The 25,990-nt window shown below is 40.9% G+C and overlaps 1 protein-coding gene across 6 annotated transcripts in view; it reads right to left on the bottom strand.

Annotated features, from left to right (window-relative positions):
- LOC122556221 (transcription factor Dp-2-like) overlaps positions 1 to 25,990 on the bottom strand; it is a 201,533-nt gene that overhangs the window by 69,029 nt on the left and 106,514 nt on the right. For 5 of the 6 annotated variants that reach the window (XM_043702791.1, XM_043702794.1, XM_043702792.1 and 2 more), the window contains one exon: positions 4,509 to 4,612. The exons of the other annotated variant lie outside the window; for it this stretch is intronic. In XM_043702791.1, coding sequence (XP_043558726.1) covers positions 4,509 to 4,612 — 104 coding nt within the window. The remainder of the gene's footprint in view (positions 1 to 4,508; positions 4,613 to 25,990) is intronic. 6 annotated transcript variants of the gene reach the window in all.

The raw sequence follows: 25,990 nt of genomic DNA, 5'->3' as shown, positions 1-25,990 counted from the left end.
CCAAGGAGAACATTCCCAACTACTTCAATCCGCGTCATCATTGAAGTTTCTCACTCCTGGAACCATTCTTGTAAATTGCTTCTGAACTCTCTCTAATGCATTCACATATTTGCTATAAATGTGGCACCCACAATACTCCAGCTGAGGTCTAACAAGTGTCTTGTACAAATTCAACATCACCTTCCTGTTCTTGTGGTCTGTGCCTTTATTTATAAAGCTGAGGAAACTGTATGCTTTATTAACTGCTCTCCTGCCACCTTCAATGATCTGTGCACATATACACCCAGGTCCTTCTACACCTGCACCCCCTGTTAGAATTGCACCCCCTATTTTATGTTGTCTTTCGATGTTTTTTCTATCAGTGCTTCACCTCACATTGAAACTCATCTCATGTTGCATTTGTAATATGGAGATGGTGGTGGGTGCCAGTGGAATCCACACTAACCACAACTACAGCTAGCGTTAGCTGCTCAAGGATCCTCAGCTCAGAGCTGAGGAGCTCGCGTCCGAGCTGCAGACACTGCATTACAAAGAGAGAGAGGAGTTACATGGTTATTTTTTTTCAGGAGACAGTCACACCCCGGGATTAATTATATGGTCCACGGTGAGGCGGGAGGGCGTGACCATGCATTGAGGCAGCTATTGGGGTCCAGAATTTATCCATGTAGGAGTCACAGCCAGTGGCCTTGTCCAACAGGCACAAGGTTATTGCACCAAGTGTGGATGAGAACAACCTCTGTGGGAAGATGAATGAACTGACCAAAGCACTGTGATCTTGAGCACCATTCAAATAGGTTGGGAAAGAAGAGAAATATATGAGTAACGGGGCTAACAAAGTGAGGAGATCATAAAATTTCTCTGCAGCAAAGACAGAGTCCTGAAGGATATGTCGCCCATCTGATGCCAAAGTTGAGGACAAGTCCTCTTCTGGGCTGGAGAGGAACTTGGAGAGAGAGGGAAAGGATCCAGTTGTCATAGCCCATGAAGCAGGAGAAAGATTCTGCTGAGGGATTGCAAGCAGCTTGGGTTAAATTTCAATACAAAACCACAAAGGTAGTAATCTCAAGATTATTGACAAAGTCATATGGGAACTAATTTACAGTAAATGAGATCAGAGGGGTAAGTACATGGCTTAAAAGACTGGAGTTAGAGAATTGGGCTCCAATCCATGGGACAGTGGCACCAACACAAGGCAAAGAGAGAGCTGTCCCACAGTCTCTGGATGAAGCGTTGACAAACAAATGGGACTGAAGGCAGGCAAGCTGATGGTCGCAGCTCGGACTCTAGCTCTTCAACTCTGAGCTGAAGTTCTTTGAGCAGCTAACAACTGCTCCAGACGTGGCCAGTGTGCACTCAGCTCCACCAGCTCCCAAATATTAAATGCAACACATCACCAGCACAGCCATCTCTACTCTGTTAAATTAATTTGGATATTAAATATTTTAAAAGTGAATTTCCTAACTGTACCCTTCAACTATAATGACGTCTTCTGATATCACTTGCTTGACCAATCTAAAGAGAAATAGAAATACCCACCAATCATCTCCCTGCTTTCCTGGACCATCACACTCTGGCACTGACAGGAAGGAAAAGAATGAAGGGATTGTGTGCCACTGGTTTTTATCTCCTGCTGTTGACCTTCTCTTTCAGGTCCACTTCTTTCTGTTTGCTTCACAGTGACACTGACCTACTGCACACTCCTCTCCATGAGGTGAGGTGAGGCTCACAAGGTGAGCTCCTACATGCAAACTAACTGTAGACTGCTTTCATCACTCCCAATACTTGATGTCTCCAATAATAAAGGAGAAAGCGAGGACTGCAGATTCTGGAAATCAGAGTTTAGAGTGTGGTGCTGGAAAAGCACTGCAGGTCAAGCAAGAGAATTGATGTTTCGGGCATAAGCCCTTCATCAGGAATGAGCACTCAGACAGCCCTGAATTTCTTCATCTGAACATGGATAGGGTGAACAGCCAAGGTCTTTTCCCTGGGGTGGGGGTGTCCAGAACCAGAGGGCATTGGTTTAAGGTGAGAGGAGAAAGATTTAAAAGGGACCTAAGGGGCAATCTTTTTCATGCAGAGGGTGGTGCGTGTGTGGAATGAGCTGCCAGAGGAAGTGGTGGATGCTAGTACAATTACAACATATAAAAGGCATCTGGGATGGGTATCTGAACAGGAAGGGTTTAGAGGGATATGGGCCAAATGCTAGAAAATGGAACTAAATTTATTTAGGATATCTGGTCAGCATGGTCAAGTCGGACCGAAGGGTCTGTTTCCATACTGTACATCTCTATGACTCAACTTTGATCTTCCAAATAATCAATCTGGCATCCATCAAGGCTCTGCATGCTTCCTCACTCCATGACCTCATCCACGCTACCTGTGTAATCATGCCCTACCTTAAACCCTCTCCTGTACCCTCCAGTCCTCTATTTATCTATCTGCCAAACATCCTCTTCCTCAACCTCACTGGTAACGATAGAGTTTGCAGTTATTGAAGTCCCATTTCTTGGAACTCAAGCTCAGCAACGTTCTCATCTCAAGTGTGGCACAGATATGGAGACCAATATTATAAACAGGAAAACTATTCAAATGTTAGCCAGCCGTGCTGCAGTCTTAGAAAAAATTAACCATGAAAATAAACAATTTAAGACAACATTAACTGAATTATTTTAAAAAGAAATTAAAATTATTGCAGTTGTTGCTTTTTCCTTTCCAAATTAATGAAATGTTATTTATGGTGTTTAGTTTTTCTATAACCTATTTCTTATTCAAAGTTGCTACTTGTTTCTCTTTCTTGTCTCTTCATGCTGTCGATTCTGTGAGAGCAACTATATATAAAAATGTTCTGAGCAGCTAAATATAAGTTTTAAACATCAGGTCTTTTAGTCAAAAGCAATGAATGACTTTACTGTATCACAGATATTGCCTGGTAACTCTTAAAAATTTGTTTAACATATTAAAACAGGGCAAGTATAGAAATGCGGTGATCCTGAGAAGGATAGTGCAGTTGGGTGAGATAATTTGCCTGCATTGTTCTAAAGATTAAGAAACAAACAAGAAGATACATAGGATTAAAAAAAATTGTATCCACGAGAAGTTAGCAGCATAGAAAACTGCATTTTGTTCTATACTGACCTTTAATTTGCTTTACAAAGCTCCTTTACTTGTTAACTATTTTGAAAAATTCTACATTTTTTGGATTTGGTTGAAATATTTCTGGATCCACGCTTTGAGTTATAAATTGTTAGTTTCTGTTAGCTCTGTGACCCATGAACATGAGCCAACTTGTTTCCATTAGCATATAAGGATAGAATTGAACCCAGGTTTGATAAAATGCCATTTTCTCCTTGACTCACATTAAGAATTCAACTTGTGGGATAAGGGTCAAAGTCATACAGCCACTTGGCCCATTTACTCCATGCCAGCTCTCTTTAAAGCAATCAAGTCCATCCCATTCCACTGCACTCTCACCCGTGTTGTCCTGCAAATTTGTTTCCCTTAAATGCCCATCCAAATTGCTTTTGAAATCCCTCATCATCTCTTTTTCCTCTGTCAGGAAGCTATGGGTCATTGCTACTCACTAAGTAAACAAAATGCTCTTCACATTCCCTTGCAATCCTTCACACCCAAAGTTTGGTACTTGAGTCCTTGCACCATCAGCTCATGGGAGCAGTCTTCCTCTACCTACCTTATCAAAACCTGTCATAATCTTAGGAGACGGGAGATAATGCTCAGTCTATTAGTCCACGGCTGGAATCAGAGATTCCACCTGTACTGAACATTTTGGTCTTCAAGATCTACATTCATCAAAAGGAAAACTTTTCAAGGTAGTTCACTCACCTCGCACCAACAGTGCTGTATAATGTTCCAAATGTGCACTTACAATAAAAGCACAGTGTTTCAAACATAACAGGTCACTGCAAAGCTGTTCAACCTAGATAAAACACTCAAAAAAAAAAAGGCAATCTAAATTTCCAAGTCACTGAAATGCATTTTATTGTTTCTCCCCTGTGATCCTCTGCGCTGTCTTCACTTTCTTTCTGTCAAACAGATACCTTGTGCAGGTCATCATGATGTGCAGGTAATGGTATTAGACTGGGGTGGTCAAAGTCAGAAGTTGCACAATACCAGGTTATAATCACAAGCTTTTGGAGCGCTGCTTTCTCATCAGGTGACCTGACGAAGAAGTAGCTCTCTGAAAGCCAGTTTTTCTAAATAAACCTGCTGGACTATGACCTGGTGTTGTGTGACTTCTGACCAGGTCACCATGAGCCAGCAAACCTGCATTCTTCTAGCTCACTGCTTTGCTTAGCCAGGTCCGGTTCCTTTAGAATTGGTATATACTTCATTAATCTTGTGCCAGGTTTCAGTTCTTTTCTGAACCTTTAAAGATTATACATTGCAGTAGTCTTGAACATACGAACATTTTATACTGCAATCATCACTAACTCACAGACAGTCGATGTTAGTTACAAAGCAACTGAATGGTGAAAATGTACCATACTTACCATTTGGGGTGCAACATTCACGTTTGCTAGGCCTAAGGTTTTAGGTAAGATCTTGGTTTGAGAAACAATGTTGGAAACTGATGCTGCAACCATGGATATACTATCTGGAAACAAATGACCAAACCAAAAATGTATTAGTCAATCACCAATGGCTTTAACAGATTCTTGATAATCTATCTAAGATACACATCAAATCTCTCTTCTTCTATAGACAACTTTTGATGTACTTTACCTGTGGTAGGACTATATCACATGCTAGAATTAAACCAAAAAATGCTGGATGCTTCACAGGGTTTTAGCTTTCATTTCTGACTGGTTTACAATGCAAAACATTGACCTGTTTTTCTCATTAAAAAAACCCAACGCATGCTATAATTGTCTTAAATGAGAATTCAAAGTAAAGTTAATAATCAGACTGAATATTAAGGAGGGAAAGGATTGTTGCTAATTAAACTGTGAAGACTTTTACAAGGAAAACATTCCTTGCAAAGAATTGAAAACAGGTCCATTGATTCTTTAAAGGAAACTATTTTCTGTGATCTATAGTGTACATTAGACGAGCTTCAGATTGGTTTCACAGTTCGGCGCAACATCGAGGGCCGAAGGGCCTGTACTGCGCTGTGATGTTCTATGTTCTAAAGATGCCCCACCTCATTTGAGCCTGTGGGCATCAATTTATCTTTTAGCTGAGCAACTACAGTACAAGGTAATGACCAGCCACCATCTAGTGCCAATGCTGTATTTATTTGGTGGCCGTGAAGGGTCTATGTGAATTAGTGACTGGTACAAGAAAGTCTCACCTCTATGAAACCAATCTAAGTAGCACATATTAGAACAGAGGCTTAAACATGTAATTATTTATGGATTTTCTCTTTAAAGTATTGTGGAAGCCCAGTGTTTGTGATCCCACACCTCATTCTATGGCTCTCAGTTGTTAAGTTTCATTTGAGGCACTTTTAGAATTTCTTGCAGTGGCCTTTTTAGGAGAAGGTTCAAGAGTTCTGTGCCTCTATAAATCACAAAGTCCACTCTCAACAGAAAGGTGGCACTGTTTTACCTTATCCAGCCAGGTACAAGCAGGTCTGTGTGTGTCACTTAAATGTATAAATATCCTTGAAATCAAAACTGATGAAATTTAAGCCAGGTTCAGCTACCAGCACACACAGAGCTCCTCTACAGACTAACGTTCATCACTGGTATTTTTCAGGATCCATCCAAGGAAAGGAAAAGTAAACATCTGCATCAGCTCATAAAAAGTGGCAACCGTATAAATTTTGGAACTTATGCCAATAAAATATATAGGCTTTAACCAATCCCACAGACTAATGGCTACTGCTGTTAGGTTGTCAATCAGCTGAGGGGCCTAAACCTAAATTAATTTCACCAATGCATATCAAAGTCCACTGTAATTTTATAGCTATCCAGCAGTTAAATGCAGAATTATATGACATTGACAAATCAAATCACAAAGAGAGTTTGGTAATCAACCAGACCAACAAAAATAACAGCAACAAAGTCTCCAGCACTTTCTGTTTTGCTTAACCATATCTATTAATCAGTTGTAAACTCAATGCTTAAACTTGCGCCGTGCTGACTATTATTCTGAGGTTAATAAACAACTATCAGTTCAAGACTGTTAACTAACTTCTGTAATCATTGGTAAGAAAGGTTTAATTCATTCACTCACAGCTGGTGAAAACCCAATCTGGAGGCTGACACTCTTGTAAGGTATTTGGTAGTTTGGCTAGTCAAATTCAGTTATCATTAACTCCAAAGCAAAAAAAAGGATGGCAAGTGCATGAAGGTGAAGAGCTGGTGTCCTTGTTGAATAATCTTGGCAGGGCATTGGAATCATTAAAAGAGCTTTTCTTGGCATAATTTGATTTTATGTGAAAATTCCAGCATTTATAGTTTTATGGCATAGATTTGCTGATGTACACATTTTAAGAAGTTTGTGCTTTAACTTCTCCCTCTGGTTGAGTTATTTTATTGTTGCCCACTGCCCCATGACTGCAAAAGGAGACATTGGTGACTGAGTCAAAACCTCCTGCTAAATGATGACAAACAATACCCCTCCAGCTGATCAATTAATGTCACATTTACTGAATGGGTCACCTCAAATCCAGAGGGGAGATGTCATCGAGATAGTCGAAACATTTGAGGAAAAGGATCAGCAAGATTGGGACAGTTACTTAGTAAGAGTTTCGTACACAGATACCGAAAGACATAAAATAAAATGAGCTAGAAGCATTAATTCAACTTAATGGTTCTGACGTAACAACCATTACTGAACCCTATTTCTAAATCTGGCAGGATTGGATTCAAAGGTTAGGCTCTAGTTAAAGGCCATTTAGCCTATAAACAGCAATCGGAACACCCAGAAATTTCATCAACAGAATGACAACGATTTCACATTTCTTTTTAAACAGAACACAAACTTTACTGTCTATAGAATCAATTAATTAAAGCAAATAGGATTAAGTTAACACTGTGCCATTAATGTTACTTATTTCCAACCCTTCCCAAAAAATTGTTTCATGTTACAACATCTTAAAGTTATTTACTTTTGCAAAGATCACCCAAAGGTATATCCCTGAAATTATTTTATGATCTTTACAAAGAACAAAGAAAATTTCCAGCCCAGCCTGTGCCAATCCAGATCCTCTATCTAAACCTATCGGCCAATTCCTAAGCATCTGTATCCCTCTGCTCCCCACCTACTCATGCATCTGAGTACTCCCAGGTCTCTCTGCTCATCAACTTTGCCCAAGGCTCTTCTACTTATAGTACAGTTCACTCTAGAATTAGACCTCTAGTCCCATCTATTCTCAGAGGTAAACTTTCACATATTCATTCATAATGATGGATGCCTTAGTCCATCATTCTGATCACTTTCGCAAACCTTCCAAATTAATCTGTTGATTGCTTTCTGCTGCTACAATATTCTGAGATAGGGTTAAGGTTAGGGTGAGGGGACCACTGTCAATTTTTTCCACAAGCCTCAAGCTAGGCATTCTTTCAACTAATTTTTCCTGAAGTAAGCCAAACTGAGATTACCGACCTGCATTCCATGCACCAAAGGATGAAGATAGCTTTTTCGCTGCTTTCAATGTCGGCCTAACGATCAGTAATTTACTGTGCTATCCTGTCTCAGTGACCTGCACCACACACCAAAACAAGCTGCAACTGAACTCTCACTAAACATCCAGATAAACTGAAATCAGAGGATCTTCCAACATCCCATCCAACTCCATGACAAAGTCTGGGATGTTCACAAACAGACCTTTAGGTTAATTATTTCTCATATGCAATGGTTTCTTTGATCTGATGAAGTAAATGGCTTTAGAATGCACGCTTTTGAACTAATTTAGCTCGAACTCCTGAAACAAAGCATCTTTTTGGACTGTGCTGTCTAATGTGTGCTCAGAGATCAAGTCTCCAGAAGACTCTCAGTCAATTTTCTCAGCACATGATCTGTACCCATTGAACTTGTTTTAAGATGGTCAAGCATGCAAGGAACACAAACTGTGCAATATAGTCAAGAACCAATAAATGAATGTTTTACCTCTAAGTGGAGCTGGAACTGATGATAATTGAAGTAATTTCAGAGACTGTGGCATACGATTATTTACAAAAGTAAATAACTTTAAGATATTGCAATATAGAAGAGAATTCTTCAAGGGCAGAGCATGTGTTAGTGCAGCTGCTACTTCTGATGGAAACACCGTTTGCCACCTCTCCTAATGGACTGAATTGTTAAAGGCAAAGTTCAATGAAGCTATGCAGGTAACAAGATGCCAGGTTTCATTTTTGGTCAACGAATTGTTAATTAATTTCAGTCAGGAAGACAAAATACTAAAATCGATGGCAGCTCTCACTCTCTCTTGTTCAGTATTTAGCAAAAATTACCCCTCAAATGTAATGGACATGTGCATGAGCTTGGTTGGCTTAGGGTTAAACTTAGCTATGATTTCCTTCAGTAGCTGAATACAACCATAGCTACAACTCTTAAAATAACAAACTTTAACTGGTAAAATAGCTCCTACTGGGCCACTGTAGTGACAGAAGCAACATGTGGTTAATATAACCTTACAGAATGGAAACTTAGCAAACCAAAATAACATTGTCCAGGATAATGTACCCCAAGCCCTGCAATGCCCATCTGTCACTAAAGGCTTTTCCTGTGCCAGTGGATACTGCATGCGCCCTCACAATGGACACTCAAGCATGGATGTAACCGTGGAAGAGGGTAGACAGTCAGGTACTAATGAACCTCTCCACAGTTCACAGTCTGGTCTGATTAATGGCCAAAAAAAAACTGTGGATGCTGGAAATGAGAAACAAAAATAAAAACACAATCATAAATTACTGGAAAAACTCAGCAGGTCTGGCAGCATCTGTGGAGAGAGACACCCTTCCTCAGGACGGCCAATAGCTAGGAAAAAGTTAGTATGCAGAAGATGGGGTGAAGGGTGGTGGAAGAGTAAATAATTGGAGTTAGTGCCGAGAGAGAGAGAGAGACAGAGACAGAGAGAGAGAGAGAGACAGAGAGAGAGAGAGACAGAGAGAGACAGACAGAGAGAGAGAGACAGACAGAGAGAAAGAAATACTTGGGTCAGACAAAGAAGTGGTTAAAAGTCAGTCTGGGAGCAATAAATAGCTGCAAATGGAGGGGTTATCAGTTGCTGACAATGGATTGTATGTAGTAGCAGCCCACGTGACGGATGACAAGGCCTGGTGTGTGGGGGCTGAGGTAAGGACATGGCCTCAAGCCCTAGAATTGTTGAACCTGATATACAATCCAAAAGGCCGCAAAGGCTTGGATTAATGGCCATTTTGGTCAGGCCCAGGAGAAGGCCCACAAGGAGGCCTTCTGCATCTTCCGTGTCTGTGACATTAGAGTTATGACCATTTGTGTATACTCCCTGCAGTCCAGGGAACTATGTCACCACATGAATAAACACCTTGGGGCATCAGGAATGAAAACAGTATATATATATTTCTCTCTCAGGTTAATTGCAGGTTTCTCCCAAAGCGACTCAAATTTGATAGCTTTTCAGCTTGATTCACAAGTTATGACACTTTAGCTGTTGTACAGAATTAAAGGTATCATTTTGCTCACCGTAATGAATTAAACCTACTACTAAATTTTAAAAATAACACATTTCAGTGAGGCACATCAACACACTTTCAGACAGGCAGTCCAAGGATTTATGTAAATGAAAATCCTGACAAGTGCTCACATTCCTGTTCAATAAAAGAACAGTGATGCTTGTAAATGACCTGGGGCAAAGGCAGAATGCTTCTGATCACTTTACAAATAATGTTTACAAAAATGTTTCAGAAGGCAAGAAAGAACCTGCACGATATAATATACAAAAGCCATTATTCCTTTTCTTTGTAAGGAAAAAGCAGGAACATGGGACTTTAAAACCAGTCCCAGGAGATGTCGATGGAGCTGCCTTTCCTTCAAGTTTATATGCTAATGGACTGAGATTTTGAAGAGCTCAATTAGCTCACCTGAAAGTTATCATGCCATACTATAGAAATTTTTAAAAGAAACAAAGAATTGTAAATATTTATGCCAAATTATCTCAACTCAAGGATCAATAGGACAAACACTTATTTAATATTTTTGAACATCTCATTCTTAGGTAGTTAAACAGACCCCTGACAGTGCCCCTTTCATTCAGAATATTTGAAGCAAATAGTGCCATTAATTGAAATTGAAATGAAATTCCAGAAAAATTGCAGAAATGCCTCTGGCATTATCCGTCAGTATGTTAATAATGAAGCTTCTGCAGTCGGGATAGTTTTAACCATGATCCCGGTCACTTGAAAGGGTCTTGAAGTTAAACATACACAATATCTTAGGTGACCTTCTGCTGCCACCCAGTGCAGTGCACTTTATTTCACATTTTAGATCAATGAAAATAATTAGCTTTCAATGAGGTCACTTGTTGCCACTGAAGAGATCATCTTTATTTATATGGAAGTGTGGGGAATGAAGAAATCTGCTCACATTTTCCAGTATTCCCTGGAAACTTCCAACCATCGTTCCTGAGGAAATGGGAGAATTAATACAATCAGCGAACAGCAAGTTCACAATGTAGCTGCTGTCCAGCTGTTGAACACTTCAACAATGGAACATTCCTCCATGTTACTGGGCTCTCAAAGGGAAATGCATTTTAATCTAAATGACCCCTTTTCCTTCCCTTCCACATGTACATCAAAGCACAGTTCATTCTGAAATAGATTTCCCAAAATAATTTTTAAAACAAAAAGCCTTTGGTAGATGGTGATGCAGACATGCTGATCCAACTACTTAAGTTAGTTTTGATGCACTCAAATGTACCAGCACCAAAGGGTGTGCCAGGTCTTTTCACCACAGTCCAGTTGTGGTCACCCTCTGATGTCTGGACCATATGCTAACAGTCTGTTGGCACTGCCTTCTTTACTTGTTCACCATATGGTTGTTTTGGTTGCATTTGTTTGACTAATGGTGTTACCATATGGCCTTAAAAATATTTTTCTTTCCTGTTACTTGCAGACATATTTTTAATTAGCTCAAGTTTGTCTTCAGGAGATAAGGTTGTATGATGGTGCTTTCTTAAGTGTTCAACAGTTGGTACCAATTGGTGTAGACTGACAGTTCCAAAAATGTTTCCAATATAAAATAGGAGACAGTCAGAAGTCACATGACACCAGGTTATAGTCCAATAGGTTTATTTGAAATCACAAGCTTTTGGAGCGCTGCTCCTTTGTCAGGTGAAGTGACTTCTGACTTTGTTCAACCCAGTCTAACACCAGCACCTCCACATCAAAACAGGAGAAGAAATAGACTAGTTGGCTCCTGGAGTGTGCCTGAGATTAAGTAAGATTGTTGCACAAATATTTGAGTTTCAAATTCCACATTGCTATCTACAGCCTGATAACTCTGGATTCCCCAGCCTAACAAAAATCTATCCATGCAAATAAAAGATAAATACTGCAGATCTGAAACAAGCACAGAGAATGCTGGAGAAACTCAGCAGATCTGGTGGTGTCTGTGGAGAGAAAGAGAGTTAATATTTTGATTCTTCAGAAGTTCAGGGTTCTGAAAAAAAAAAGAAGTCATATCAGACTCCAGATATTAACTAAGAATCTATCCAGCTCGGTCTTAAAATTTTCAATGACCCACAACCTTCTGTTGAGGCAGAGTTCCAAAACCTCACAATCTAAAATAAAGTCTCATGTGTGTCCACAAAGGGCATCGCCTAATCTTAAAACAATGCCAGGCCTCCCAGCGTTGGGAATATATTAATATTCTGATGTTTGTAGCTTACACATGTTGTAGGACAAAAGAATTTGAACCAACTCAGGAAATGAATAAGTTTGAACTGAAAAGCAACAAACACAAACATTAACCCGACAAAAACTGAACCAATGCTTTGTGGAAGGTCTTTTGACATTGATACAACACAAGATCATGCTCAGTGATATCTATCTGCAACCGCAAGGTACTGTTATAGCTTAAGATTGGGACGAGACAGATTAGACTTTGTTCCCATGCAATGCAGGTGAGTATGTGAACGCATAATGAACAAATCATGCTGCTTTCCCTCTCTAATCTGTCAGAGATTGAACTAAAAAGCCTGCAGGAAACAGCAACTTTATACACAGGTCCAGATGCCGATGTGTAGGTCATTCAAAATGTCTGAAGACCTATATAAGTCCCAGATCATAGGGGACTTCACTTGCTTCCAGAGAAAGCTCAACATGGCACTCGAGAAGGAACAGAACTCTGTCTCAATAACTGATAACAATTCGACAAGTCAGTAGCTGCATTTGTACTTTCTACTCTGCTTTGTTTTATAGATTCAATGTTTCTTCTGAGACCCTTTCTAAGGCACTCCCATAAACTTGTTATCTCATATATTCAATTAACCAGGGCATAAAATATTGTACCCCCCCTCCCTCAAGGGCTCCCTTGGAGATCTTCATTCACACTAACTCAGCAATTTTTGTTTTTTAATTGATCTGTTCAGAGATGCCATTACACGTGCCTGGAGCAGGCAGGACTTGGCCAAGGCCTCTTGGTTTAGATGTTACAGTCATATGCTTTGGTATTTGTGCTAATATATGGAGTTATGTGGAATCCCACAAAATCAGAATTAGAAGCATTCAATATTCTCAAAAGTTATCAAAACCACAACACATAAGGAAAGCATTAATTTCCTAGATACCACCGTATTAAAATCGGTACAAAAGTGGCATAAGTTAGCAACAGGGTTACTTCAGAGTACACATACACACAATGATACACATTTCACACACAAAAAACGCATCTTAAACACACCTTTAGTGAGATCATATCAGATGTATTTCCAATACATATTCACAAAGTAGGAATACTTTAACCAGGTAGTTACTAGCTTTGGTTTAATGTATTTTAGATTTCAATCTCAGATTTTAATGAACAATTGACAGTGTTCACTTCAATAGCACAGACTATATTTTTCCCCACATGGTAGCTCCAACACCTATACAGCCTTCAGCTGCGGATTTCACATTAATTTACAAGTGATTCATAACTCAGTGATTTCAAATTTTCCAGGTTAGCTCCTGGTTAGCGGAGGGCTCCTTCATTAACAAGTTTGAAACTGCTCTCTCTTCTCTGCAGTTTTATTGTTCTCATCACATACAGTCCCTCGGTTTTTCAGCTTTCCTCAGCTCCCAGCCCTGGCAAAGTAGCTGCTGATCCAAGACCGCAGCCAGTTGCCTGCTCTTGTCCCCTTACCTTCCCTTGGCACAACATCAGCTGGCTCCCTCATCCCAGAAGGCAATCCCCCAGTGACTCACTTCTCGAACTGCTTGCTGTTCCTACAACCAGAGGCCAGTTCTTTCCCATATTTGCTGCTGGTAGGTGCATTACTGGATTTAATCAGCAGCAAACAAAGGAAAGGGCCCTTCCAATCAACTTCTGGCATCAGCTTTTCTTTGATTGTCCCAACGAGTGAATTTTCATGGGTGTTGTGGGGACTTTTCCCACTGCTACCAATGACATGGTTTCAATCATACACAAAAACACCTCGAATCACAATCTTCACCTCTTTTCAGACCGTCAATTACCTAGCCTTTAGCTTCCTATGTACTTGATAATCATAGTAGATAGCTCTCGATCTACTATGATGGCCTTTGCCAGAATAGAATATTTACTGTCTTTGATCCTTATCCATCCCCTTGGAGTGGGCTCCATCTTTGCTTCTTCAGAGTCCAAGTGCTGCAGGCTTGAATGTACCTGATGTGTGAACTGTTTAGCCATCCATCATCAGATCCAGCTGGGCAACACAAAATGCTATTGCTCTTTGTTCCCATCTGCTGTTCCATTACCAACATCGCCTTCTTCTTCACACTCCTTAGCTACAAAATTTATACCCATGGGAATGCTGTTGCTTGGTTCCACCAGTGGTTGCAATTGTAGTCAAAGCATCTTCCAGCAGTGGCTTATTCTTCAGACCATGCATCATTACTTGTGGAGCCCCCTAAGTATTCACATTGGGTTCAAGGTTAGAGTGGTGCCCAAAAGCACAGCAAGTCAGGCAGCATCCGAGGAGCAGGAAAATCGATGTTTCGGGCCAAAACCCTTCATCAGGAATGAGGTCACTCCTGACCTGCTGTGCTTTTCCGGCAGCACTCTAATTTTGGCTCTAATCTCCAGCATCTGCAGTATCCACTTCTGCCGAGTATTCACACTGGGGGTCTGTCTTACCCCAATTGTTCAAGAACATATTCCTGACGTACTTACCTTCAGAATGAACTATTTTAAAGAATGACTGAGCAGGCTACTATCCTCAAGTCTGCATCACACTCTCACCAAGGCTTGCTCTGACTGTTTTATTTATTGGTTTATGTCATGTAGTGCCATGACCTTCAGGGTAGCTGCCTATCTTTTAATTACCACTGAGAAGGGGTGGCGAGCTGTTGCCCTGAATATGTGGTCGGTGCATTGAAGATATACTGCCTCTGTGGGGGTAGGGTTGGCAGAAAAGGAAAACTGCTGGTCACACAGCTCTACCCTTTCTCTATTACTCTGTAAACTGTTTATCCAGTTCCCTGTTGAAACCCATGATGAAACTAGTTTCCACCACACTCTCATTCCACATTCGAATCACTTGCTGTGAACTGTACATTTCACCATTGTGATTCAATTTGAAACAGTATTTCGAGGTGAACTTACAAGTGGTGATAATCCATGTGTATTCCTGCCCTTGGGCTTTTTCAACTGCAGAGATCATAAGTTTGGAAAATGCTGATGAAGAATATGTAGCGTTGTGCTGCAGTGCACCTTGCAGTTAGTATGGCATTTGACAGCCTAGTATGGTTCAGGGATTGATTGTTTAAAGTGATGGATGTGGTGCCAATCAAGTAGGCTGCTCTGTCCTGGATAACACTAAGCTTCTTGAGTGTTTTTTGGAGCTGCACACAGCCAGGTAAGTGAAGCTTTCTATCAGGGATAAGCTTTGGCAGAGAGGGGAGCTACTCACTGCGGAACTGCCAGCCACTGAACTGCATTCAAATCAAGAGCAACTGGACATGGGCAATAAGTGCTGAGCCAGTCAGTGAAACCCACTTCCCATCAAGGAATAAAGAAAATACAGTGAATGTTTGGTACTTGTGAGGAATAACTGTTACTTGCTGGTTCCTGCTCCTCAAGTTTCACAAATCTAAAAAGTTCAGCTTTGTTTTTAAATCTCTTCAAAGACATTTCTCCTCTCTATGTCTACAGGCTCCTCTATTCCTATATTAAAAAAATTCCAGAACTCTATTCCTCCAGCTCTAGCCTTGTTGCTTTTCCCAATCTCGGCACCCACCATTCAAGTTGTGCCTTCTGATTCTTCCTCTTTAAACTCTGGCTGGACTAGTTGGAGAACTGTGATAAAATCATAACTCCACCCAATCCCACTCCAATCATTTTGAGATTGAGTGAGGCAGCATCAGAAAACCATCTTCATTTGGCTCCCAGCAGCAGGCTTTACGGGTTGCCTTTGATCTCCAGGGATGCTGCAAGTCCATGCAATTCTTGGATTGATTGCCTTTGGACTAGATGTAGCATTTCCTGATTCAAACTTAGTTCCTTTCCTGTAGCATCCTGCAAATTCAGACCACAAATAAAGCTGCTTATGAAAATTTAGCACAAATTTCTCTTTTTCCTGACCTCGGCTGAATCAAATGCCAAGCTAAGGGGATCTCCAATCATCTAGTAACTGTGCTATCATCATGCAGGGCAAGCAATCAATTACGATGAAATAATCTCACAGATTGCAAACCAATTTTTACCTATTTATTAAAATGCTACATGGCGTGAAATAAATTAGCAGAACATATACATCTGAGATGAAAACTGAAGCCAAGTAACAAACACTTAAGATAATTTTATTTCCCATCATTTATTAAGAAAAGCCTGGATAGATAAACGATTGCCACTGACTGGTGATTCTAGAACAAAGGCAGCATAGTCGTTCAGGAGCGATGTCACACAAAGGATGGCAGAGGTTTGGAACTCTCTTCCAGAAATACAGCTGATGTTCGAATAGTTATTTATTTTAAAACTGAGAGGCAATTTTTTTGTTAAGCAAAGGTATTAAGGGATATGGGTCAAAGACAGGGATAGGAGTTTGCACACAGATTAGTCAGGAATAGCAGAACAGGCTTGAGGGGGAGAATGGGCTATTCCTGTTCTGACATTCTTATGTAATTTGTTTTATCATAATGAATAAGTTTGTCATTTCTTGGCTAAAAAGTATTTTTTTCTAGCGGCAGGCAGTCTGTTTAAGCAGTAATTATCACCTCAATACATCACTAAGAATTCAATTAAACGTCTAGCAGAAATTTACAGAAGGGGGCAAGGAGGACATAACAACAAATATACAATGGGGGGGGAAAGAGATGAGAAACAAAGACAAAAACTAGAGCTGAAAAATATTTTTTAAATGAAAAACTCCAGATTCAGAGGGAAGTCTAATACTAAAACCATTTCTGGAACTCAATTAACAATGGACAGTTAACATGCAATTAAATCTATTATATTTACTCACAAAAGCAAAATCAAATTTCCAAACGTGCAGAACGGAACCTGAGAAATCCAATTCCATGTGTCACAGGTTGTTGATTGAGGCAAAGGAGGAAATAGGAGGGGCTCTTGCAAAAATTTTCAGTTTCTCTCTGTAGTGATTGTAACAGGATTAGTCAGCTGGACCTCATAGAATATGAGTTCCCTGACTGGGGCTGTTAACCTGGTCTAACCAGAAGCCCTGCTGATAACTGTAAACAGGAGTGTCAGAGATATTGATACTCTGTTAGCTGACTCTGCACAGGCAGTTCTAAAGTCAAAAATTGTTCATGTGTAAATAGAGGGTGACTTGGTGATGGGATACTGGCCTCTGTGGAGTTATTTCACTCTCTGAATTCAGAAGAGTGGACTGGAGGACTGGAAGACAGCCAATGTGGTACTGCTATTCAAGGAGGAAGCAAAGGATAAACCAGGAAACTACAGGTCAGTAAGACTAACCTCAGTGGTGGGAAAATTATTGGAAGCAATTCTGAGGTATCAGATTTAATCTGCATTTGAAAAAGGACAGATTAATAAAGAGCAATCAGTATGGGTTTGTTAAAGAGAGATTATGTCTGGCCAATTTGTTGCATGTTTTCGAAGAGGTGTCCAGATGTGTAGACGAGGGTAATATTTTTGGAAGTAGTCTACTTGGACTTCAGAAAGGCTTATGATGAGGTCCTGCCTGAGAGACTGATAGTGAAAGCAGTGCCCACAGAATCCAAGGAAATTTAATAAATCAGATACATGAAGCAGAGGGTGACGGTTGAGGGATGTTTTTCCTGACTGAAAGTCTGTGTCCAGTTGGATCACACAGGCATCAGCACTGAGGGCCTTGCTGTTTGAGGTTTACAAAACTGATTTAGACTTGAATGTAGGGGGATTGATCATAAGTTTGCAGATGATACAAAAACTGGTGGGTGATAAGTAGTGAGGTGGATATTCTTAGACGACAAGAAGAGATAGATGGGCCATTCAAGTGGGCTGATCAGTGGCAAATAAATGGAATTCAATCTGAATAAATTGAGGTGATGCACTTGGGCACAGGGCAAAGGACGACATCTTGAAAGGTAGGTCCCTGGACAGCACTGAGAATCAGAAGAACGTGGGTGTGCATGGACACCAGTCTGTTAAGGTGGACAGGTGGATAAAGTGGTTAAAGAGAGATAGTATACTTGTCTTTATTAGCCGAGGCATAGAGTTTAAGAGCAGGGAGGTGATGCTGGTTGGTTACGCCATAGCTAGAGTATTGTGTGCAGTTCTGGAATTCACATTATAGGAGGAATGTGATTGCATTGGAGAGGGTACAGGGATTTACCAGGATGCTGGCTGGGCAGGAGACTCTCCGTGATGAAGAGAGATTGGACAGACTAGAACTATGAAATTATTAATGCGACGTATAAAATTATTAATGGATTGGACACTCTGGAGGCAGGATGCATGTTCCCGCTGATGGGGGAGTGCAGAACCAGAGGACACAGCTTAAAAATAAGGCTATTTTAGAACAGAGTTGAGGAGAAACTTCTTCACCCAGAGAGCAGTGGATTTATGTAATGCTCAGCCCCAGAAAGCAGTGGAGGCCCAGTCTCTGGATATTTTCAAGAAAGAGATGGATAGAGCTCTTAGAGATAGTCGGATCAAGGGTTATGGGGATAAGGCAGGAACAGGATACTGATTGTGGATGATCAGCCATGGTCATAATGAATAGGTGGTGCTGGCTCAAAGGGCTGAATGGCCTACTCCTGCACCTATTGTCTATAACAGAAATTGCTGGAAAAATCTCTGCAGGTCTGGCAGCATTTGTGGAGAGAAACCAGGGTTAACATTTCTTCAGTGACCCTTCTTCAGAACTGGGGCTGCTTTCCTTATAACAGAGATTGAGAGGGGACATGATTGAGTGTATAGAATTATGAGGTATGTAGATAGGGTAGACAGAAAGAAACTGTTCCCCTCGATAGAGGGATCATTGACCAGAGGACATGGATGTGGTGATGGCTCGTTGGGTTAGGTGTATGATTTGCACTTAGGGCCTTGTAAGTTGTTGAAATGCGAGAAGTCCCAGGTTCAAATCCTGTACAATCCATCATTTCATAGAGTCACAGAGCTGTACAGCATGGAAACAGACCCTTCGGTTCAACCCGTCCATGCTGACCAGATCATCCAACCCCATCTAGACCCACCTGCCAGCACCCGGCCCATATCTCTCCAAACCCTTCCTATTCATATACACATTCAAATGCTTCTTAAATGTTGTAATTGTACCAGCCTCCACCACTTCCTCTGACAGCTCATTCCATACCCGTACCACCCTCTGCGTGAAAAAGTTGCCCCTTAGGCCTCTTTTATATCTTTCCCCTCTCACCCTAAACCTACGCCCTCTAGTTCTAGACTCCCCGATCCCAGGGAAAAGACTTTGTCTATTTATTCTATGAACACAGTGGTTCAGTGGTTAGCACAGCTGCCCTACAGAGCCAGGGACCCACCCTCGGGAATATATGGAGTTTGCACATTCTCTGTGTCTGTGTGGTTTCCTCCGTGTGCTCCAGTTTATTCCCACAGTCCAAAGATGTGCAGGTTAGGTGAATTGGCAATGCTAAATTGCCCATAGTGTCCAGGGATGTGTAGGTTAGGCAAATTAGCCACAGGAAATGTAAGGTTACAGGAATAGAATGGCAGGGTGAGTCTGAGTGGATTCATTTGGGGGGGGGGGGGTCAGTGTTGACTTGATGGGCTAAGTGGCCTGCTTCCACTGCAGAGATTCTATTTAAGATAAAGGCAGAAGGTTTAGTGGAAATGGATGTCCCCACCAGAGGATGGTGAGAATCTGAAACTCCCTACCTGTAGAAGTGGTAGAGGCAGAAACTCTCATAACATTGAGGAACTACTTGGATATGTGCTTGCAATGCCAATGCATAATAAGCTCTGGACCAGGTGCTAGGAAATGGGATTAGAATAGTTAAGATGGCTGTTTTTGACTGCCGTAGATGAGCCATGCTGCACTGTGGATCTCGATGACTATGACCTCTCAGTTTTCTCCAATAGATGGATTGCTGAATTCATATTAAAAGCAAATCGATGAGAATGGCGATTAAAAATTCCTATCTACCATAGTGCAAATGAAAAAGCAAAATTAATATGTTAACATTTTAAAAACATTTAAAATTGATATGTTAAATATGAATGGCAGCTCAAGATCATAACTTCAATCCAGTTTCTGAAATCATAAATCCATAATCAATCTTAAAATTCCTCAAATTTAGATTTGCAGCAAGAGACATTATCCAAAATCAATAAATCATTTCATCCTCCTGATTAAAAGTAAAATAACTTGTGTGAATGTCTGAGTTTATAATAACCTTCTTTGAGGTTCTGAACCAAATCCATTTGTCACAGTGGAATTGGTCAGACTTCAAACTTTAATTCAACTTGCAAAAAAATTTCCAGAACAGAAATTGGCTATTCGATCCATCACACCAACGCCAGCCATAAAAACCGAATCCTACCTACTAGCGCAAGCTCCAGAGCCTTGAAATTTACATTATATCAGGTTCTGGGTACCAACCTCTCAAATTTTGGTAAAGTGTGGCCGCCAGCCTTCCTTTTGAGATATTTTTAATTAACACATAGAATTAACACTCTATGACTCTATATAGTCAATGACCAGTATAGAAATGATGGGCCAAAGGGCCTCTTTCCATGTTGTAAAAACTCTCATTGTCTGTTTGGGGAACCCTGAAGCCTTCAGAACTCAATATCGAGTTCAATAATCCCAGTACCTGAGGTCCTTCTTCCACATCCTTCCCCTACTCCCACACACTGATCCTTGTTATCACATGGGCTGCTTTCACCACAGCCAACCCATTTTCACCCATTAATGGTCCCAATAGCAGCATTTCTTTCTCCCTGGCTCATTACAATCCATTCCTCTGTTTGCCCAACTGCTGCTCTCAATCTCTGGGTTCCAGCTCCACCTGTCATTTACTCTTTCCTCTCCCCCACTGCCAACCATTCTGAAGAAGGGGCACAAGATCCAAAACATTGACATTGCTTTCTCTCCACAGATGTTCTCTGACCTACCGAGTTTCTCCAGCTATCTCTGTTTTGTCTATGACTATAACTTGCTCAGATTCATTATGTTAACACCTCTGGAGCAGATGAGACTTGAACCTGGACCTGGCTCAGATTTGTGGACACTACCACTAGGCCACAACAGCCTCTATCCTACTTTTAACTGCTCAGGCTTAGGGTCTGTCTAATTATCAAATGGTAAAGAAGAGAGCACTAGAGTCTTAACAAAGAAAAGATCATGTTACATGACAGGGTAGACAGAGTGTTTTACATTATAGCAAGGAGCAATTCACGATAAAACTGAGCATAAGTAAAGCAATGTTTCTCTCCATTGGGACCTTGTGCAAGACTGACCTATTCTCCACTCAAAGACCACGTTCCATGTTCAGACTGGGTCGAGCTTTGGTAATTTCAACATGTACTCTTTTGGAACCATCATCTTATACAACAGTTAACTTACTTTAAAATATATAATTAAGCATTATTTAAAAAGAAAGGGCTTTTGTGCCTCGATCACCCTTTCAGCTACTTTATTCTAGACACCAAATACCCTCAGGGTCAAAGTATTTCTTTTCATCGCCTCTCTCATCCTTCCACCAATTATTTTAAAAGTACACCCAATAATCACTGGCTTCTCTGCCTGGGGAAATAGGTCATTCTTCTCCACACCATTTAGGCTCCTAATTTTGGACTCATCTAAATATCTCCCCAGCCTTGTATTTTCCAATGCCATCAACTCCAATCTATCTAACATTTCCTCATAGCTAAAATTCTCAAGTTCTGGCTAAAGCCTCACAAATTTCCTCTGTACCCTCTCGTGTAATAACATCCTTCCTGTCACACGCAAACCAAAAGTGCAAACAGTACTTCAGACTAAATATACTTTTTTTAATGCAGTTCTCGTGCAGTTTTCTGCTCTTTTATCATATGCCTCAGCTCATAAGGTATCCCTCCGCCTTAACCTACTTCTCTAACCAACCTCTTCCTTTAACCCTTCACACCTCATTTATGGTATTTCCTTGCCTTGTTTCTCTTTTCCAAATTACATTACATTTTCCGGACTGAATTCAATTTGCTCACTGAACAGATCACTGATATTTTCACTTTCAACAACACATCAATTTTACTATAATTTGCAAATTTCTTAATTTATGTTCTTTAGATTTAAAGTTAAAAATCATTGATATATACCACAAAAAGCAAAGGCCCTAATAATGAGCCAAGCAGAACCTCCTGAAATTCAGCTTTCTGGTTATGAAAACGCATCAACCTATATTCCAAAAGCCACAAAGCCACAGATTCTTGTTTGAGGAGCTTCTGCCTCGGAACACTTCAACCCCAGGGCATCAATGTGGACTTCAACAGCTTCCTCATTTTCCCTTCCCCCACCTCATCCTAGTTTCAAACTTCCAGCTCAGCACTGTCCCCATGACTTGTCCTAACTGCCTATCTCCTTTTCCACCTATCCACTCCACCGTCTCCTCCCTGACCTATCACCTTCATCCCCTCCCCCACTCACCCATTGTACTCTATGCTACTTTCTCCCCACCCCCACCCTCCTCTAGCTTATCTCTCCACGCTTCAGGCTCACTGCCTTTATTCCTGATGAAGGGCTTTTGCCCGAAAGGTCGATTTCGAAGCTCCTTGGATGCTGCCTGAACTGCTGTGCTCTTCCAGCACCACTGATCCAGACACAGATTCTTGTTGTTTATTCTGGATACTGACAACTTTTTTCAGGAACAATATGTACCTCATTTCTGTGCTTGAACCCTGGTTGATCTTCCCCAGTTTCACCCAGAAACATCGAACAGTGGAACCTCAAAATGTAGGTAAATAATCTCAGCACGAGTCCAGGGATTAAATGCAGAACCATTTGGGTACACTAATCTCAGCCAGGAAAACGTATGCGGATAGTGTGAGAGCTGTTGCACTGTTTAATTTGCTGCCCATTTCATGCATGCCATTTTTGACAAGTCATTGTTACATTATTCTCCTGAAGCTGGATTGCAACTGCACCTCCCCTCTGCTCTGTACAAATGCTACTCATATTCCAACATAAACAAACAATTAAAAGAATGAAAAGAACAATCTTTCATTTCACTGAAAATAGACACACCTATACAAGGCAACTGTATCACCACGGCTAAAGACTGCACTATGATCACAGATTGCAATGCAGATTAATAAGGCAGTCACCTAGAGTTTGGGTGTTTACATTTTTTTGAAAATTCTTTCATGGGATGTGGGCATTACTGACCAGATCAGCATTTATTGCCCATCCCTAATTGCCCAGAGGGCAGTCAGCCATATTGCTGTGAGTCTGCAGTCACATGTAGCCAGGCAAGGTAAGGATGGCAGATTTCCTTCCAGTGAACCAGATGGGCTTCTCCAGCAATCAACATTGGTTTCATGATCATCATTAGACTCTTCATTCGAGATTGCTTTTTTTGAATTCAAATTCCACCATTGCCCATAATGGGATTTGAACCCAGGTCCCTGGAACATTGCCTGAGTCTCTGGATTAATAGTTTAGTAATAATATCACTAGGCCATTGTCTCCCCGCATTTATAAAATGTATAAATGATACACTGAAGTGGAGTGCATTCAATAATTAATTAGAAACAGGCACAACATTAAATACAAGAGATTTTGCACTAAGAGCAGCAGAAACTTCTTCACGCAGTATTGAGGTTGGGGCATCCACTTTCAGGACAAGTGACTGATACAAAAATCAATGCCCACCTTTAAACATTAAATTGAATATGCTTATGAAAGAATAAGTTAAAGACGTGGGAACAGGGTGGGTAAATGCATTTAGGAAGTAGCTAGAAGGTCAACTTTGACAGGGATAGGTTTATCTGTTGAAACATATGCAGTTTTATGGCCCAGATCTTTCTGTCTGTAGCTGAGCAAATATGCCTGTCACTGACTGCAACTGAAGTGCCCACTTACCAGTTTATGCATGAGGTTTTGCACTTTCTGGTCTTGGTGTCAGAGGCAGATGGAGACGGGAGCCGAGTACATAAGCTAAGAATCCACGTCTACATTTTCCATCATGAACTGAAGATGAACAAAAGGGCTGATGATGAGCATTGAGGTGGGAGGTGAATGGTGAACATTGTTGGGGAGGGTGGGTGAAGAGTGTTTTCAGACAGCACTTTGAACAGTCTTTGTCTTGATGGGCAATTAATCTGTCACTTTTCCAGGTGCTGGCAGACTGCTGAATATTTTCATCTTCAATCAACCCCCTTATCAAATTCAAATTTAGTTAGCAATTATTTCCTGTATATAAAGTAATATAGCAAGGAAACAGACCCTTCAGTCCAACTCATCCAGGCCGAACGTGTTCCCAAACAAAACTAGCCCCACCTGCCTGCATTTGGCCCATATCCCTCCAATCCTTTCCTATTCATGTACTTATGCAAATCTCTCTTAAATGTTGTAATTGCATCTACATCGACCTTTTCCTCTGGCAATTCATTCCACACATGAACCACTGTGTAAAAACATTCCCCCTCATGTCTTTTTTAAAACTCGCACCTTACAAATATGCCCCTTAGTTTGAACTCCCCCATTCTAGGGAGAAGACCTTTGTCATGCACCTTATTTATGCCCCTCATGATTTTATAAACCTGTATAAAAGGCGAATCCCCCCCCAAACCTCCTACGTTCCAGTGAAAAAAGTCCCAGTCTATTCAACCTATTTTTATACTCAAACCCTCCATTCCCAGCAATATCCTGGTAAATCTTTTCTGAACCCCCTCCACTTTAATAATATTCTTTCTATTATTAGGAAGGGTGACCAGAACTGCACATAGTATTCCAAATGAGGCCTCACCAACATCCTGTACAATCTGAACATGACATCCCAACACAAAGGCCTGAGCAATGAAGGCCTTCTTAACCATCCTGTCTACCTGTAATGCAAATTTCATAGAATTAAAGACCCGAACCCCTAGTTCTGTCTGTACTACAATACTATCCAGGGCCCTACCATTAACTGTGTAAGTTCTGCCTTTGTTTGTTTTACCAAAATGTGATGCCTCCCATTTATCCAAATTAAATTTCATCTGCTACTCTTCAGCCAGTTGGCCCCCTTGATTAAAATATCTTATAATCTTAGATAACCTCCTTCACTGTCCTTTGTATCACCAATTTTGGTGTCATCTGCAAACTTACTAACCATGTCTCCTATATTCTCATCCAAATCATTAAAAAGGCTGAGCTTTTGCAGCTTTCAGACTCTGATTTTTGTTAATAGGCTAATGACTATTAAACAGTATCCTCCGTCTGTACAAATTTTACAAGCCAGCCTTGCTTTTATTGGTGGACTTTCTCTTGGTTTTGACCTCCAAGGCAGAATACTACAAATACTTCTGAGGTAGCAGAATTCTAGCTCCTGCTGAATTGAAGTCGATTTTAGAAACAAGGTGTACTAGATAAGGCAAGTTATATCATCTTCCACCAGATTCTTGGGCGGCACGGTGGCACAGTGGTTAGCACTGCTGCCTCACAGCGCCAGAGACCCGGGTAATCTAATTCTTGTGAAAGTCCAAGCTATGTAGAGGACACAGGGTGGCCAAGAGTGGTCGGCAAGGCAAGAATCTAAAGGAAGGGTTCACAGAATGTGACAGAGATTTTGTGATCTTGTTCACTTAGCCCAAATACTGGATGAATCCCTGGTAGGCCATTTAGGACAGAGATGAGGAGAAACTTCTTCACCCAGAGTGGTGGGTGTGTAGAATGCTCTGCCCCAGAAGGCAGTGGAGGCCCAGTCTCTGGATTCGTTTAAGAAAGAGTTGGATAGAGCTCTCAAGGATAGTGGAATCAAGGGTTATGGAAATAAGGCAGGAACAGGATACTGATTGAGGATGATCGGCCATGATCATAATGAATGGTGGTGCAGGTTCGAAGGGCAGAATGGCCTACTCCTACACCTTTTGTCTATTGACCTGTTGCCACCTAATTAAAGGGTTTTTTTGCTGCTGGCTGGAAAAAGGTGAAGCATACCTTTTCAGCATTAACAGTAATACAAAAACCTGACTGAAAATTTGGTCAGTGATGCTACTTGACACAGGATACAAAAAGGACATGCTTTTCTTGCATTTAATTCAGGATTCTGATGTTCAGATAACACACACAACTAACCCTCCACTGTTCCTCCCAAAACGAAAACTGCTCCACCCAAAACGAAACAGCTTATTTGTTAAGCGATGAAAGATCAACTTGGGAGAAAAAGTAAATTTAAGCCAAACCACAGAAGGGGGAAAGGAGCAGAATGATAGGGTGAGATGAAGCTCACGTGGATTATAAACATTTAGA

The sequence above is a fragment of the Chiloscyllium plagiosum genome, chromosome 13, assembly GCF_004010195.1.
Source record: "Chiloscyllium plagiosum isolate BGI_BamShark_2017 chromosome 13, ASM401019v2, whole genome shotgun sequence".
Classification (NCBI taxonomy): Eukaryota; Metazoa; Chordata; class Chondrichthyes; order Orectolobiformes; family Hemiscylliidae; genus Chiloscyllium; species Chiloscyllium plagiosum.
This window is presented reverse-complemented; position numbering and strand designations above follow the sequence as displayed.